The sequence below is a fragment of the Paramisgurnus dabryanus genome, chromosome 23 (assembly GCF_030506205.2).
Source record: "Paramisgurnus dabryanus chromosome 23, PD_genome_1.1, whole genome shotgun sequence".
Taxonomy (NCBI): domain Eukaryota; kingdom Metazoa; phylum Chordata; class Actinopteri; order Cypriniformes; family Cobitidae; genus Paramisgurnus; species Paramisgurnus dabryanus.
Genome location: NC_133359.1, coordinates 4,953,347 through 4,967,108, shown reverse-complemented (window position 1 = coordinate 4,967,108; position 13,762 = coordinate 4,953,347). Strand labels below are relative to the sequence as shown.

The 13,762-nt window shown below is 37.1% G+C and overlaps 1 protein-coding gene across 1 annotated transcript in view; it reads left to right on the top strand.

The window, feature by feature from the left end:
• Positions 1-415: 415 nt before the first annotated feature.
• Positions 416-13,762, top strand: part of mrpl23 (mitochondrial ribosomal protein L23) — a 30,438-nt gene continuing 17,091 nt past the window's right edge. Inside the window, exons 1-4 of the mRNA XM_065292236.1 lie at positions 416-574; positions 1,273-1,395; positions 5,355-5,437; positions 12,823-12,896. Coding sequence (XP_065148308.1) covers positions 552-574; positions 1,273-1,395; positions 5,355-5,437; positions 12,823-12,896 — 303 coding nt within the window. The 5' untranslated portion in view covers positions 416-551. The remainder of the gene's footprint in view (positions 575-1,272; positions 1,396-5,354; positions 5,438-12,822; positions 12,897-13,762) is intronic.

Sequence of the window (13,762 nt, the reverse complement as noted above, 5' to 3'; positions counted from 1 at the left end):
ACAAGAAATAACATACATTAAAAAAATAAAAGAAATAACGGAAGGGGTATCACCTGAACATGATCAGATGAAGAGATCAAATGTAGAGGTAAAAGTGTCCTTACAGCTTTCTTATTAGTAGATTACAGTGCTTCGCATTTAATTTAGGACAGCACTTGGTTATTAGAGTTGCCATTGTATTATGCTTTTTAAAGTAGCCAGTTTAAATTGCCATATAAAGACCTATATAGTAAAAATCAGTAATATATCATCATTTAAGTAGCTTAGCATGTTTAAATTAAGCTTTAATTTGTACTCTGTAAAAAACAAATAGCATTTATCTAAAAAATGTCTAAATTATCTTATACATTTCAAATCATTTGAACAACTAACAGCCTACAATTCAAATACTGCAAACGAAAGTAACGTTAACTGAGACTTTTATTTTGAAGCGTCATGTTTGGGATAGGCGTTTGTTGACGCAGTGATCACATTATTGAAGACCTTGAGCACATGAAAATAAAATCATAACAGCACATGCATTTGTGACTATTATCAACACTTTATAAGACATGGCTAACGTTAAGCGGATATTGTGAGTGTCTTTTAATATTTTTAGTGATTAAGCAGTAAATAATTCCTATTTTGTTTATGTTACCGTCCTTTGTAAAGCCAATGTGTTTAGGCATCTTTATAGAAGCGTGTACAAATTTGTAAAATGACCTGCTTTGTAGTGATTGTGAGCTAATAGTTTCAAATATACAATAATTTATAGTGTTTCTTTACAAAAAATATTAAGCTGTTGAGATTATTTATCCCACAATTCGGTACCGTCATGATATACAGTAACGTTGCCTGTCAAAAGTTTAGAGTCACTTTTTCTGATCAGAAATTATTTGATTTGAAGGCGTTTGCTTAAATGTTTCAAATTATTTTAATATTGTACCAACACATTCATTTTTTATTATAATTTATATATATATATATATATATATATATATATATATATATATATATATATATTTTTTTTTTTTTAAAGAATGACTTTAACTAAATAATCAAGTAAAGCAGTCAATAAGAGCCCATAATACCTCCTTCAGTATTGTTTAAAAAGCCTTTCAGGGTGAAACCTCAAAAAGCTGCTTGATAAATGACAAGAGTACATTTATAAGAATTTTAGGCAACTTTTCCAGTCACATGATTACATTTTTGTTAATTCAATGAGTTATTCCATGTGCAAGTATGTATAAATATCCATATTATCTATCTATATTTTCTCTTTTATTTGCTCAGATTTCCCTTATATCAGTTTGGAAACCCTCAGCTGAGAATATTTCGCCCTACCTTCAACATGACCCTAGTAAGACCCGGTAAAGAACAGCCACCGGATACAGTACAGTTTCGTATTCCCTTGGAGTAAGTACTGGATGTTATTTATCATTGATATAAACACCATTATGTTCTCATGTTTAATTCCTATATATAATGCAATCCCAGAACCTTTCAGTCTTGTCCACTAGGTGGCAGACTCATCAAACAAAAAACCTTGAAAATTGCATAGTAGGAATGTTATTGCACATATTATGCACACATTGATCACAAAGTGTAAAAGCATCTTAGATGGTCCTCAACATCTATAATTGCAAAACAAAGTCCTGATTCATAGATATCCCTGTGCCCTAACGTTGCTCCCTGACTCTTTCGAATGTTTGTTTACAGCTTACGTTACAATTCAAGATCTTGTGCCTGTATTAGTGACGCTGTTAAACGTCACTAAAAATACAGCTGTAATTATTGCATTGCCGCGGTGTAATACGAAACAGGCAGTCAGACTGTTAATAACGGGTATAATCGTAGTCCACGTAAGAAAAAAGGACAAGGTCTGCTTTGTTTTCTGCAGAACCGCAGGGCGTACATCTAAGGCAGTGACGACAGAGCCTTATTCCTCCATTATTATTTCGCCTATGCTTGTTCCAAACCGCACACGTTCCTAATTGGGCTGTATGTTATCACTTGCGCAAGAGCTCGGCAAAGTTTTTGTAGTTTTTTTTTTATCTGCCCTCACTGCTTTGTTTTTACACATCTTAAGCGTCTTATTCTGCACCGGGCGTCCTTGTCAACCACATCCAGTGTTGTTTTGAATCCATTGCCACCTTACTGGGCCTCAAGATCTGTTTTGTCTCCTCTAGAGCTACGTTTGACACAGTCCCACCGTAAACAGTACGAAAGTAGACAAAGCGTCAAAGGTATCATTAAAACGTTAAAGACGTCCACCCTCTTCACTTTCTACTCTTCACAGATACACTTCAGAGAGTTGTTTTGCTTGAAACCGACCTGGTTTGCATGGCGATTATCAAAGCCAAAGAATTTCAAATGACTATTTTAAGTGTTTTCCCTTATTTATTTAAGCCCACCCTAATCTCCCTTTAAGTATTCGGTACGTCACTAACATCCTCGTGTTTTAATTTCTTATAAATGATTTCATTTAAATATTCATCAAAGCTCATTGTCTGCTCTTTATAGTCCCAAATGGTGTGAATGTAACCCACAGGTCACTTACAAACAAAAGATAACCCCCTTTTTTGGTATTTCCTCTAAATTTGGAGTGTTTTGTCCGTCTGCCTCTCTGAGTCACCTACTTGGATAGGCTTTAAAACGAGAGGTTTAGGGATGAGCGTGTATTGTTTATTTATGCAGGGTGGGGCGCAGCTCAGACTCACTCCAGAAGACACTGAACAACAAGACGAGCTCTATCTTTATGAAACGTCAGCACTTAAAAAGATAAGCACTGTAGACTCGAGACACTGTTTACATCTTCGGGTCACGGCAGTGTTGGCCAACGCTTGATTTAATACGGATACTCCTTTTAATTATTCTCCTATATTCATATATAAGTGATGCAGAGATATAGCACATGTCAGTGCACTTGATTTGAATATCCATACCACATTAGATATGTAAATGCTGCAATCTTGATGATTTCCTACCACATCCCTAAAATTAGCTTTTTTATTTACATTTTGAATAGGACGGAATATGGTATAGGAAATTACAGGGCATTGATAGAGGGACTGGATTAAAAGTACCTCGATTCGGTCGGAATGCTGCCCACTATACAAATTCTGTGACATCATCTCTCCTTCCTCCCGTAAACATTACACTCCAGCTCTAGAAGTGGATAGGGAAGCAGAGGTCTTTCCTGTTGGCAGAGTGGCAGAGGTCACCAGGGGTCCAGGATTTCGGCGAGATCTCCGCTTCTCTGGCAGATCCCAGATCTCAGAAGCACTCAGCTCTGCCTGCTTTTCTTCTCAGTCCTCTGCTCTCGAGGAATCGCCTCCCTTACTCACTTTCACACAGACAAACGCACGCTTGTGCGCTTCTCCTCTCTCACATAAATTACATGGCCAAAACTCCACTCCACTTCATTGCAATCTGGGCATCACACCCTCTTGCTGACTGTGTGAGACGTGCGTACAATGCTCTTTCCGAAAGAGCATCTGTCTGTCGGGTTCTTGGAAACTTTTGCGAAAGAAAGAATTTAGTGGTTGTTATTATTATGGATTCACTTGTGGACAAACATTCTCGTTTTTGAAAGATGTTCATTGTTTTCCTTTCTTGTAGTTTCAGGCGTCATGTGTTTGGAAAGGTTGCGGTTGGTTTTGTATGTAACTAAAAACATATGTATTAATACATATACAACGTATTAGTGTAGCGAAACAAAACCTGGCAGAATGATTTGAGCGGTAATTGTTATATAGACGTTTTACAACATAGACAAATGGTTTTTGTGACCCAAACTTAACTTCCGGTATACTTCTGCAAAGAATCAATAGTAGTCTAGAGTCCATCAAAGGTAAATTATTTTGAAAACAAGCAAAATAAATAACAAGTAAAGTACAAATCGTAGCTAAAGTGTATAAACTACTACACTAAACACAGATCGGACGTTAAAGCTACACTAAAGAGTTTTTGCTCTTTGCTCCCCCTAAAGGTTGGAAGCGGAATTGTCCATTACCACTGTCGTAAATAATTTAGCCTACTGCAGCAAAGCTGGATCTGATTGGATTGTAGGTCTGCCGTAAAGCAAGTTTTTGTAGTTTTCACTCGAACTACAGGACCGCGACCCGATGGTTGGAAACTTCTTTAGTGCGGTTTTGGCCGATAGAGGGCTGCAAAGCGAATGTGAAAGTGCCGTTCACCCTGTTTCGAGTGGATGAACGACTGAAACTTTTTTGGAAACGTTATTTTAAGGTAAAAAAAAACTCTTTGGTGTTGCTTTAACTTGAGTCTGTAACTGTGCGATAATAAAACTGTCTAGATTTTTTGTACATGATATGTATGTGAAAAACGAGCTGATTAACTCTTTTCCCGCTATTGACGAGTTAACTCATCAATTAAGAGAAAACGCTTCCCTGACAATGATGAGTTTTTCCAGCGATCTGTATTTCTGCTGTTATCCACCAGGTGGCACTCTTACCCAACTTATAAAACACGTAATATTCCCCTAGGGCAAACAGTTCAAACTCCGTGTATGTTTTGATCGTAGCTCTGAATCTGATCTCTATCAAAAGTCCTTTACAAACGTAACTATCTCAGCTTTTTGCTCAAAATTTTGTATTTTTGAAGATACCTACCCATATTTGAGATGTGATAAAAAAAAGAACAAATAAAAGTATGTTGAAACCGTTTTTTTGGTTGTTTAAAAGCAGAGGGTCTGTTCTTTCATTTGATATATTGTATGTTTGTATATTTAACCTCCTATGACCTGGTGTGTCCCCATACATGGACATCACATGTTTTTTGTTGTTTGCACCATATACTTAATTCTGTTTAACTGGAACCTGTTGTACACAAAAACATAGACAATTATACTGCTTCATGCTCAAAGAAATTATATTTATATATAATATATATATTTATTTATATATTTATTGGTTCTTCTTAACCCCAAATAGCTGGAAGAAATCTAAAATGCAAGCCAAACCAAAGCTTGGGTCTTAGGAGATTAAAGAAGGCCATTTTCTGAAAGGCTTCACATTTTTGTGAAAATCATAAAAATGATGGCGCTGTCTGGCGACTTTTTTTTTTAAACGCTGGTGGGGAAAGAGTTAAGTAGGCAGCCAGTCACACAGGATGCTTTCTTGCATTTAAAATCATGTTTTTAAAGAACTGAACTGTATGTGACATTGCATCAGATGATTTTTGTATCGAAATGTAAAGTCAAAACCAATTTTCATCCCTTGAATCAAACACGCAGCTACTAAATGCTTGCATATGATGTGTACTCTTAGCCTAAAACTATTCGTCCATACTCGAAAATTTTTTCCCTACTCCACTGCAATTTTGAATCTCTGTCTGTTTTGATTTTCTCTAAGAATGACAAAATTCGATGTGAGAAACTACATGGAAAAGATTTACAGCGTTCCTGTAGCAGCCGTGCGCACGAGGATTCAGTTCGGTAAGTAAAATTGTCGTTAACTTTATTTAAAAACCAATGTTTTACTTTTGTAGCTTGCAATTGTTGTGAAACACACATACGGAGAATTTTTAAGAAATCTTAAACCAAAGCCAAACTCCATATCGATCTATATTCTGAGGAAGCAATTTGATAGCGTTGTAAGACTGAAATGTGTTTAATGAAAATTTGATTCTTCTTTCCACAATGCTTTGCACTTGGTCATGACAAAATAGAATAATATTTGTGCCGCCTAAGTCTTTAAACCTCCCACAATGCCTTAGATATTATATAATTGGTTTGACAAGTCATATGTACAAATGAATGTTAAGGCATTTTTCAAAGATTTTCCCTTATGCTGCGTTTACACCAACCGCGTTTTAGGCGTCAAAATTGCGTCTACCGCGCCTAGTTTGCTGCTTGAACAATTTTAATGCATTTGCGCGTGTAGAACGAAGTAGACGCGCGGAAAAAGCAATCATTTGACGCGCGTCAGAGGCTAAATCCGCTTCTTGTGGGAGGGGCAAGTGCTATGCGGTTGTCTGTTTGCAGGATGGCTGATGTTGATCGTGCATTCATCGAGAGAGTTACCGGTTTGTATTTGGTCTATAGGGGGAAAATAAACGGCCCGGGTCGATAAACGTCACGTGAAAGTGAAATGTGTGTTACGACTTTCTAGGTTGCCCAATGTCCTCCCTGACACTCTTCCAAGCGGGGTCCTTTTTATTCCTCTCTCTATAGAAATAAGAACTTGTGTCGTTAAGCTCCAGGTGACAGCTCACGGACAATATCAAGCTTTCATGCTGAAAATCCGCCAAAGTTAAAAAAAAATTTAACTTGGGCGTCAGCCGCAAATTCGCGTCAAACGCAAAAGGCACAAAAGGCACCATTCGTGCAAACTGCGCCATACGCTTAATTCGCGCAACTCGCACAAACTAGACCAGCGAATGAGGTGGAAACGTGTCTCTCGCGCCGCGCTAAACGACTCACCCGCTGCATGACCTCCAGATGCGCATCAACGCATCTTCACATTGACTTAACATTGAAATCCCTCGTGCTTGCCGCCTCTAACGCGTCTGGTGTAAACGCAGAATTAGTGTTCGACAGCAACAAAAGTTCACTTTTAATAGTTAAGGTGTTCACGATTAGCCTGGCTCCGCCCTCCTACGTGCTTCCGCTTAATTTTCATTTCGCTTCAGCAGTACGTCTGGGATTTCTCTATAGAGTTTTGTTTTCTCCTGCAAAAATCTGCAGGACCAATCAGCGAACAGATGGGGGTGGCTAAGAACGATGACGTTGAGGTCGTGCGTCAGTTTGAGTTGTAGTTCAGTAATGGCAGCGGAGAAAGACGTGAGAAAAGCTATTCGGTCCGTTGTTGCAAAACTGGCGAATATACAGAAGTTAAAGCCGGAGCAAGAACCAGGTTTGCTAAGTTTTGTTTGTCTGATTATTCTGACTTGTTGTTTCCGGACGGTTTCGGTGCATGATATACGTCACGACCACACGTTAGCAATTGGCTTTGGCAGATCCTGAGTGACTCTGGGCAGATCCAATAGTTTTAAACTTCAACAATGGACCCTCCTTAATGGAAGTAACGCTTTGCAATGGAGCGTGGCCAGACTCTCTGTACAAATGAAATGAATGTACGAGAGTCTGGTTGGACCAGGCTAGTTCACGATGCCATAGAAGAAAAATTTTTTGATAAATGGTTCCATACAGAACCTTTAACATCTGAAGAACCTTTCTGTTTCTTTTGTAAAAAAAAAAAAGGTTCGTTGGATTATAAAAAGGTATGAAAGAAATTATTGTTTAAAGGGGACATATCGTGAAAATCTGACTTTTCCATGTTTAAATGCTATAATTGGGTCCCCAGTGCTTTTATTAACCTAGAAAATGTAAAAAGGATCAACCCAGTAACTTTTGGTAAACCATTCTCTGCAAGCATGTGAAAAAATATGTCATTTAAATTTGGCTCCCCTAGTGATGTCAGAAGTGGATAATACCGCCCCTTATAGTTCCTGATTTATAGTTCCATATCACTACGCCAAGTTTATCTATGTATGGTAGCCAAAATAAATAAAATGCATGTGTGGCCACATTACCACCTCGGGTGTGCGTGATTTTTGAATACCCATTATTAATTATTCTTTACTTGAAGGAATGTTTTTTTGAGGAACCAAAAATGGTTCTTCTGTGGCATCACTTTGGAGAACCTTTTAAGCACCTTTATTTTTAGCAGTATAATAATGACAGCTTTAAGGATTTTTGGGTACATAATACCTTTAACACTTCAAAGCGCTCTTATTTTTGCAACACCCCACCCATGTTCTGCATTTATCACTTGTTTAGAGCTCAACGATATTGTCCGACACTAAAGGGAGGCTTGTTAGTCATTGAGAATGATCAATACTGACAAGATGTTTTGGAGATACTAGGCACCGAGCGGGAGGTTGAATTATACGTGTAAACACACGGCTAATTCGGGGAACTGTGTTTTGGTGTAAAGTTGGAGACGCAGGGGAGGGAATCAGCGAGAGGTAAAACAGAGGAACGGATTGCATGATTTCCCCTCACAGCTGCTTATCTCTCTGTGTGTTTCTATAGCGCTCTGACCGTCATTTGTCCTGAAATGCACTGCCCTGTTTATTTCTGAGTTACTTTTCCAGAAGTGTTATACAACCATGCGTGATTTTTATGGTTGCGATTAAAGCAAAAGGCTATGTTTGTTTTAGGGGTGCGATAAATATTTAATATTTAGGGGTGTAATAAAATATACCACTCCTCCTGACCACTAGATAGAATTCTTCTTGTTTATAACCTAGAGGTGCGCCAATTTTTTTGCTAAGGTTTGCATATGGTATTGGGTCTTCTATATGACAGCTTTCCTAAAATTATATCCTATTATATTCCTAAAATAGGAAGCCCAATATACCTTCCAGTTTTACTGTACAGCAACATATCGCATTACAGGCCCACTATCGTGATATGTATTATTATATATTTATCGCTTTACAGTCCCAATTTATCGCTTTACAGTGTCACAACTCATTGCAGCGTAGCCCCTCTATCATGAGACGTATCATTTCATATTCCTAAAAAGAAAAAGGGAATAGCCCAAATATACCGTATCCAGCACCGCTGCTCCCATAATACGCATCACGCGCTGTGCGTAGGGCACCAAGTGCTGAGGGGGCACCAAAAAATAGCCTTATAATGACAATATTATTTCTTTTTCCTATAGAAATATTATTAGGCACTTTTTAGCCATGTATATGTAACAAAAAAGGTGGAACAAGATCATTTAATTGCTCTAGTCTTGCAGGTAAGTCCATGTTTAATCATGGGAAATGTGCATGTGCTGCTGCTAATAGTAATGCGCAATAATGCGCCTCGAACTTGCTACTATGTTGTTATAACTTCGGTGCAAGCTAAATTGAGATTTTACTTTTAAACATTACCTATGCATATGCATTTTACAAATAACTAACAACAGCCATAGCTGTTACTTTCTTTACTATCTTTCTTTAGATATTGAGCATTAGTTAATGGTTTATTTTGATGTGACGGTGGTTAATACTTTCTCAGTAACAGTTAACGTTAGCAGTCAGTGCAGTGCGCATTGTAGGCTAACAATTCCTGTTAAATATATTATCAAAATAATCCTGACATGTAATTCCCTAAGGTCACTTTGAATAAATTAATAATCATCAATAATTACAAACAAGAATAGCCAATCTTCTGAAATAAAAGATTTAGAGGACTAAAAGTCACAAATTTACTTACTTTGTAAACACAGTAGGCTATGTAATATAAAAGCATAATAAAATGAGGTGCAATAATGCACAGAATTCATCAGTAATGTTTGCTTTATATCATTCATAATGACATTATATATTTATATATTATGCAGGGCTCAACATAAAGGACTGCCCGGTGGCCCGGGGCAAGCGTGAGAGATGTTGGGGCCAGTAAAAAGTATCTTTACTTGCCCGATCGGGCCAGTGCTTCACCCTCAGTCACTAAAATATATTTTCATCACTGTATATTATTTAACATCTTTGAAGCAGACATTACTTGGGTAAAACAGGACGAAAGAAATTATGCAATATTTTACACAATTTGCTGTCAGTTTACAGGTAAAGCAGAAAAGTTGGGAGCCTTTTTTCATTGGAACATGTCTGTTGTGTATGTATACAATTATATTTGACTTTTGAATTATTATTTTTAAATATGTGACACTGACATTTTTTATTAGGGCCAGTGAAAATTTTGGCAGGGCAAGTGAAAACCTGAACCACTGGCCCGACTGGGCCAGTATAAATATTTTTTTGCGTTGAGCCCTGTTATGTAATTTTTCTATTTACTCAAGAAAAGTTTGCACTTTCAAATGTGTAGTGTGTGTAAGCTGTGAAGATTTTACTTTCTCTTTTTACTGTTCTTAAGTAGGGCTGGGCAAAAAAAATAGATAATCTCAATGGCCACAAAAAAAAAAAATAATAATAATAATCTGATCCTGTTTGATCAAGGAATGCAACTGTTCTGACTTTTTTCAGCATACATTTTTTATCTTGCATCAAAATTGTATTGTATTTAACATAATTGTATGCATTTAAAAGTTAGAGATAGGTTCTGTTTTAATGTACCCAAGTGTACTTAAAATAAAAGAGTTTAATTAAATACCTTTTTATTAAATACCTTGTAAACTTATGTTCACTGTTCTTTTTTTAATAAATACAATATTTGTATTAAATCTATATTCATTGTGTCGAATCGAGAATCAGAATCGATTTGACAGCTTGTGAATCGAAATCGAATTGATCTGAAACATCTGAATCCATACCCAGCCCTATTCTTAAGTTTTATAGGCTACTGTGATGCTGCTATTGTGTTTTTGAGTTATATGTTTAGTAAAAAGTTAAACTGGCAAAAAAAAAAAAAAAAACGTTTTTTTTCTCGGGGTCCAGGTGGGGGGGGGGCATCATAAAGGAATTATGCTTAGGGTACCAAAATGGCTAGCAGCGTCACTGACCGTATCACGCTACACATTGAATCGCAGTGATACATATAACATTATGTTCCTAAAATAGGAAATAGTCCAATATACCGCTTCGAAGTATCACAACTTATTGCATCGCAGCCTATGTATCGCGATGCGTATTGTGCAGTATTCCTAAAAAGAAATAGGGAATAGCCCAACACTGTAAAAAATTTAAAGAAAAAAAATCTTAGTATTTTTGTCTTGTTTTCAGTAAAAATATCTTAAACTTCTTAAATGAAGATGCTTTTTCTTGATGAGCAAAACGACCCAAGAAAATAAGTGTAGTTTTTAGACCAAAAATATTACATTTAAGTGATTTTTTTGGATAAAACAAGCAAAAAAAAATATTTCTTAAACACTAAATTCAAGAAAAATTAAAGAAAAATTGTTTACCCCAATTGGCAGATTTTTTTTGCTTGTTTTATGCACAAAATCACTTAAATTGTATATTTTTTTTGTCTAAAAACTAGTATTATTTTCTTAGGTCATTTTGCTCATCAAGAAATACATCTTGATTTAAGAATTTTTAGATATTTCTACTGAAAACAAGACAAAAATACTAAGTAAGAAAGTCATTTTTTGCAGTGTACATAGTTAACCAAAACATTTATTATTTTCGACGAGGTATTTGTTCAAGAGTTCAGTTTAGCAACTAGTCAAACAGAAACCGAAAGTAAAGTTCGACCAGATGCGTAATCGCGTCACCCCACGTGCATCCGATGAAATAATATCATCCAGTTAAATGTTTTCCCTGTGTTAGTTTTGTAATAACACAAACATGACTGTGTAATTGGATTCAACTTTTAGTTCTTAAAGGGATAGTTCACCCAAAAAAGATTTTTTTTCAAGTTGTTCTAAACTTGTCTAGCTTAACAGCAAGTCTCTCTAGTTTTGTGTTCTCTTATCAGCTTTTCTGGTCCGCTTTTATAGAGACGTCCTCTAAATGTTTATTGGCTGATAATGATCAGCACCCAAGCAATCAATGGGCAGCTGAGCACCCTTACTAAAAAGTACACAGGTAAAATGTTTTAGCTAAATCACCCAGCCCTAACTAGTGTACATGAATAATAATGCCAAAGGGTAAGTAAACAAGGATGAGGTTACTGCGGGCTTTACCGTCTGGTCAACGCAGAGGGAACCACTTTTACAAGCTGCCAGCTGGGTTTACGCCACTTGTATTTTTCCATGCGGTCTCCACACCAACATAACAGTGGGCCAACAAGCAAAGTGGCCATTTTTACAACCGCAGCGCAAAGCAGGAAAAATTATGCATAACACCCATTAGGTATACAAGCGCACGTCAGTAAAGGCGCCCCGCTCTGCGTCATGGGTTCGACTCTGCTGATGTTTTAAAGGAAGTGGAGGAAAGGGGGTCTAAGGGGGAAATCCCAGGCTCAAGGCGTCTATTCTTTTCCTCTCGAACGCTGGGTATTTTGGAAGGGGTTTCTATAACTACCCCTCGGGTCTGGGATCTGTAACATAATAGTAGCCAGCCAACGCACAACCTTAAAAGAGAGCCTGATTGAATATTTATTTATACAATATAATGTGTTGGGTGGGAGCGCGAGAATGGAAGAAGGGGTCGCATATATGAACAAGAGCTCTTCTCACCTGCTTTGTGCGTTGACCGTTTAGGTAACCCTAAATGGAGGGGGTGTTTGTGTTTTTAGGGTTTCCTTCTACTGGTAAAGGTATATACCGCCACTGATGTGCATGTGATGGACAATGAGACAACCTTTTACACAAGCCTGCCTTGAGACTTTTCACTTAAACAAATAGTTCACCACAAAATAAATCTCTTTGAGTTTTTTAAAAATAGACCTTTTTATAATACTTCAAGTTTGGCAAAACAACCTGCCTTAGAGACTTAAGACGTATTAAGACACTTCTGCTAATATTGAAACCTTTGTTCCAGTTTTTTCCCTTTGTTCTGAGTTGTTATTTCACTTTTTTGTTTGTTGTACTATTTCGATATCCTGGAGCCAAGAGTTTTTTTTGTGTGGTGTTTTAACTTTTTTATTTTTTGGATTTTACCCAGGCTTTGTGCAATGACATAATGGGCAGCTGGGATAGGGATAGTTTACCCAAAAATGTAATCTTGTCATTATTTACTCACCCTAATGTTGTAGGGTTTCTTTATTCTGTCACAAAAGAAGATAAATATTGATAAGCACACATTTGACGGTACTTTAATAGTAGGAAAAAATACTATGGAAGTCAATTGGTGCCATCAACTGTGTGCTTACCATCATTTATATAAATATCTTTATTGAAGACCAATTTATTATTAATTGTCATTAAATTGTACATTTTTAATTTAAGAATCTTGACAAACCTTTTTTTCTCCTAGGTACAAACAAGAAAAAAAACCACTTAAACCAGCGGGTGAAGAGGCCAGATTACAAAGTTGCATACGTTCAACTGGTGAGTGTCATTCAGCTGGGGAATCTTAATATTTAATATTTCACATTTATGCCATTTCAAAGCAAACGTATGTTTTTCAGTTGTGTGGGAATCAAACTCATGACCTTGGCGTTGCCGGCTCCATGTTTTAACAGTTGAGCTATAGGAGTTATTAAACAAAACAAGACTTTCTTGAGAATTGGGTTGCTTTGGAGTTTAAGCCTCCGGCTTTTGTTTCTTCGATACGTCACAGCTTATGTTCTTGCAGAAAACCCAGAGGCCCAGGTACTCTTTGATGCGAAACCCTCACCTTATTGTGGTCGAGCCCAAATACAACTTTGTACCTTTTTTGTCTCTCCTGCACATTTACGCCTGGTTTGGGTTCTGGGTCTAGCCGAGAAGGCAAAAGGTTGCCTTTAGTTACATGCCAGGAATTATAGTACAAAGTTCTGGGAGAGTTATGGTTATTATCATGGGCAGATGAGGGTGTTGTTTTTTGGGGCATCAGAACATTACACTTGGTCGTGATCCAATGCTGAACCATGCTGCTTGGTTCACACCAGCATTTGGGCTGAGCCCTCGACTGTTCATATGAACCACATTTGAAGCATGCCGACATGAACATACTCTTAATTTGATCTCTTATAAATCAATCTGAAAAGCTGCTTTTGTTTTTTTTTACGCTTAGAAGGATTAGATTGTACCTTTTATCAGCCGCCTATCAAAGGAGGGATAAATAATTTAAGTGGTCAAAACAAAAACGCTTAAAGGTGGACTTCCTCGAATGACTTCCTATATACCTTTGTGCCGTCAGTTTAATCCAAGTTCAGGAACTCGGATTCAAGGAATTATTGCATCCTGTTCCTAACATTTGTCTTCATTCAGAA